General features: G+C 40.0%; 1 protein-coding gene across 1 annotated transcript; it reads right to left on the reverse strand.

Moving 5' to 3' along the window:
- Positions 1–879: 879 nt before the first annotated feature.
- On the reverse strand, positions 880–3,633 carry LOC101986685 (trace amine-associated receptor 2). The gene is made up of 2 exons (XM_005360927.2): positions 3,610–3,633; positions 880–1,875 (listed from the first exon to the last, which is right to left on the reverse strand). Exons 1-2 carry the CDS (start codon positions 3,631–3,633, stop codon positions 880–882), a joined length of 1,020 nt encoding a protein of 339 aa, XP_005360984.1.
- Between the last annotated feature and the right edge of the window lie 639 nt (positions 3,634–4,272).

Genomic DNA, 4,272 nt, shown 5'->3' on the forward strand with positions numbered 1-4,272 from the left:
GTAACTCCAGTTTCAGAGGATCTAACGTCCCCTTCTGGGGTCCACAGGTACTGCATACACATGAAACACAGACATACATGTAGACATAGTACCTTGTACACATAAAATAAAATCCTTTTTTCAAAAAGTGTTTGCATATTTTTTTACTCCTGAATTTTTACTCATTTTCTATTTCCTTTGCTATTTTTTTCTCTTTTCTTCCTACTAGTGCCTTACAAACGGTTAGACAGAATTTGGCTACACAGAGAATTTCTCTTTTTTTGTCCTTAAATACTTGAACCCAAGAGCCTTTATGGTAGCCAAACTCTCTTCCACACCTCCTCCCCCTTACACACACATACACTTTGAACAACTTCATTTCTTCTGTATTTTTCTTTTCTCGATCTGTCCTTCTTGTGGACCACATTGTGGAAATTCAGGATGTGAACACAGTATTCTAAAATCAGAGTAATAATCAGCTCCATCACTTCAGCCATGGATCATTTACAAGTATTGGTAATTTCATTCTGAAATTTATTATGTATGTTTTACAATAGTCACCTTGCTGTGCTAAGAATTAGAAATAATTATTGTACCCTTTATTATTCATTTTAAAGTTAGCATAAACTCATACAGAGTCTTGAAGTTCCTACATGCATTTTGTTATGCCTTTGTTATTCAGTATTTGTTATATATTATACATTTTCACACATATGTATTCACATATATATGTATACATGTATATATACTTTTTTTTTACTTTGTTCTTACTCATTACCCTCTCGTAGTTCTCTGGCCATTTTCTTGATCTTCCTTGCTGGTCTTCTGCCCCTCGTTAAGCTCCTTGAAGCAGCCTCATTCTCTGAGTCCCAGACTGTGGTACACTAGTACAGATCAAGTCTATTCTGTTTCTTTTTGAGTAAACAGATTAGTAGTATGGAAATGTGAGCTGAAAATTTTACCCAGCAAAATGTACTTTAGTGCTCTGCGAAACCAGGGATAGAAGAAACCATAAATTAAGGGATTACAAGTGGAATTAAAATACCCAAACCACGTTAGGGCATCAAATAGAACTGCAGGTGTAGAGAAACTCAGAAAGGGGTCTAGCAGAATGGTGAAAAAGCAGGGAAACCAACACAGTAAGAAAACGCCCATCACTATTCCTAAAGTTTTGGCAGCCTTTTTGTCTTTCCTCATTTGACTGTTTTGGTTTTCTGGCAAGTTATCAATCGCACGAGCATGTTTTTTGGATACCGCGAAAATTTTGCCGTAAAGCCCCACCATCATTGAGCTCGGAGTAAAAAAGCCTGCCACAAACAAAGTAGTCCCCCACAGCTTGTTGAACATGACTGGACAGGAGCTGGAACATGCCACCAAGATGTCATAGCCTTCGATACCATCAGCATAGGCCTCCGAGAAGACGACCCCGAAGGCGAAGGCTCCAGGAAGTGACCAGCATACAAGCAGCAGTCGCTTAACGACCGGAATGGTCATTTTGGAACAGTAATGTAAAGGGTGACAGATGGCATAAAACCTATCGACGGCCACGGAACAAAGATGGAAGATGGAGGTTATGCTAAGCATCAGGTCAAAGCTATAATGGATCTTGCAAAACGTAAGTCCAAAATACCAGCAGTTTTCCACAGACCTGACCATGCTGTACGGCATAATGGTGAATCCCAACAGGAAGTCGGTGACCGCCATGGAGAGGATGAGGAAGTTAGTTGGCGTGTGAAGCTGCTTGAAGTAAGAAATTGAAACAATCATGGCCAGATTACCGAATACTGTGATGAATATGGCTCCTGTCATAAATGAATACATGGCAACTCGGACCCCTAGAGACCTTTCATTTTCTGGGCACGATCCATTTCCATATTCTGAACAATCAAGCACTTCCTACATAAAAGAGGGAGCACATGGGATTTTTATCAGAGACTAGACAAGCACTTTATTCTTAGGTCTGCTTTCACAGACCAGTTCAAGAAAAAATACAGCAAACTCAAGGAAGACAATTATACCGAAATATAGGGCATGTCTTTCTCATTAACTTTATGATTTATAGAATTCTAATAGAGGAGATTAAAATGATTTACTTTACACTTTTGGTGACTCAAGTTTTACCATCCATTCCTACTTTGTTCTAATAGGATCTGTAATCAAGAAGTTGAAGAAGATGGGGAGAAAGGATGAAGAGGAAAGGAGACGGAAAAGAGAAGGAGGAGAGATAATGTAATAAATTTATTAGTGACTTAACTCTGACTGAGCTTCCTTGCGTGTATAGAAAGAACAGATAACTGCTAGAAAATTCATACACTCATCTTCATATGAACCTGGAATCCACCATCAGACTTGATTTGCTGTGTGTGTGTGTTGCCTCATAAATCTAGGCTATTGTATAAATACAGTTTCATTCACATGTTCTATTATTTCCTCTACGCTTTGATTTTTTTTTTTTACTAAAGTTGTTCTTAAAGTGGAAAAATTATCAAAGTACCCTTAATTATGTGGGAGAGCTGTCTCTTTAGCAAATCTCCAAGTATAACAAGCATCACACCACCTGAACAGTTCATCACAGGGTGGAGGTCAGAGGACACATTTCAGGGATTGGTTCTCTCCTTCCACTGCGAGGGTCCTGGCGCTGGAACTGCAAACGTCAGACTTAGCAGTGAATACTCTCAATTGCAGTAACTAAAGCAGCTATAGGGAACGGAACAGCTGCCATCAAGGAGTGGATCCAAGGTGGTTTTACTCCTCTTTTCCTTCCTACGCTGGGACACCAGGTCCCTCTGCAGAGAAGAAATGGACTTTATGCCTCAGGACCTGGAAAACACTGTTTCGCTGCAGCCATTCACTGCCATTGACTCTTAAACCCTTTCTGCATCCTCTTCTTCCATGCTGATCCCTGAGCCTTGGAATAATTTCACTAGAATCCTTTCCCCATACATATTGTGTATGCAATGAGTTCTCAAACTATACTTATTTTTAGCATCAAAGAAATCAGTGTTCAAAGTATATTTCTTAATCCAGTAATTAAAGTAAAACATAACATATGAAGGGATTGAGATGCAGATGGGAGAGACAAATAACAGACAGACAGATAATCTACGCAGATAACTTTTTACTTTCAAAGTGAAGTGGTTTTAATATAATAATAAGGAAATTTTCTTTCGCTACCCTATGCTCCTCCCTCTTTTTTATTCAAAGTGGGGATTCAACCCCATGCCTTGTTCACAGTGAGTACACATTCTACTCCTGAGCTACCTCTGCTTCATTTAGGGAAACATCTGTACTAAACAAATTGGTTGATCCTTACAAGGAACTCCCGCTCTTTTTCAAGGTTCTAAATATTCTTCTTGGGAGACAAGATAGATTGCAAAAAGGCAGCACATTGTCTTGTTTCAAGCTGATCTGCCTTTCAGTGCAAATCCACAGCAAGCCCTGCGTCTTCAGTAATCTAGACTCTTATATCTTGTCTCTGCCTGGAAACAGAGGGGAAAGGGAACAAAGACACGAAGGGGAAAAAATGCATGGACAATGCTACCACATTACAGTGCAGACATTTCACTTCTTCGCAAGCACTTAAAGAAGAGAAAACACGGATCTTCCCCTTCACATCCCTTCTCCACATACCTGCTGGGCTTCAAAAGATGCCATTGTAGCTGCTCTGTGGGAGAAATGTTGTCTCTTCTCTCCTGACTCCAAGTGCTGTTGTTGAACTACAAGACAGGAGCTATGAACTGTGCTTCTTTATAGTTTAACAATCTGTCTCGAGGGCATTGGATATGTGTTAGGCGGGGAGAGACTCATGTTATTCTGAAACTTGAGCAGCTTAAGTGACCCTGACCTGTGCCTGCATCCTCTTAGGAGGCTCTGCTTTCCTATGTTTTCATCACCCACAACACTATGTACATTCAAAGGCAGCTATCACACAAAGGCTGCAATAGTCAAGTTGAACTTCTTTAGTTATTGGCTGTTCTCAATTCCAACTAGGTATGGATAGGACAAGTGATCCAAGGAGAAAAGATAAGTGTCCGCTCTCACTTTAGGAGGACCACAATGGTCAGAGTCCATATCTCATATCACATTTTATACTCACAGAGGTTTACCCATCCATTGTTTTCCCCTCTTAGTCTGGGGATGCAGCTCAGTGCTCTTAAGACCAGACAAGCTTGACTCCATTATCATTTCTTTTAGTAACTCCCATGACTGCACTCATATCTTCTCAGACACCCTTTGTTTAAATCTCCTCACTTAGTCACAGTTGCCCATAGTTTTGTATTTTTTCTTTTCACT

Source organism: Microtus ochrogaster, linkage group LG4 (genome assembly GCF_000317375.1).
Source record: "Microtus ochrogaster isolate Prairie Vole_2 linkage group LG4, MicOch1.0, whole genome shotgun sequence".
In the NCBI taxonomy this organism is placed as follows: domain Eukaryota; kingdom Metazoa; phylum Chordata; class Mammalia; order Rodentia; family Cricetidae; genus Microtus; species Microtus ochrogaster.

Coding starts and splice junctions, on each gene's coding strand:
- LOC101986685 (XM_005360927.2), bottom strand. CDS start 3,633: ATGGCATCTTTTGAAGCCCAGCAG. Junction 1,876..3,609: donor CATCTTTTGAAGCCCAGCAG/GTATGTGGAGAA, acceptor TCTTTTATGTAG/GAAGTGCTTGATTGTTCAGA.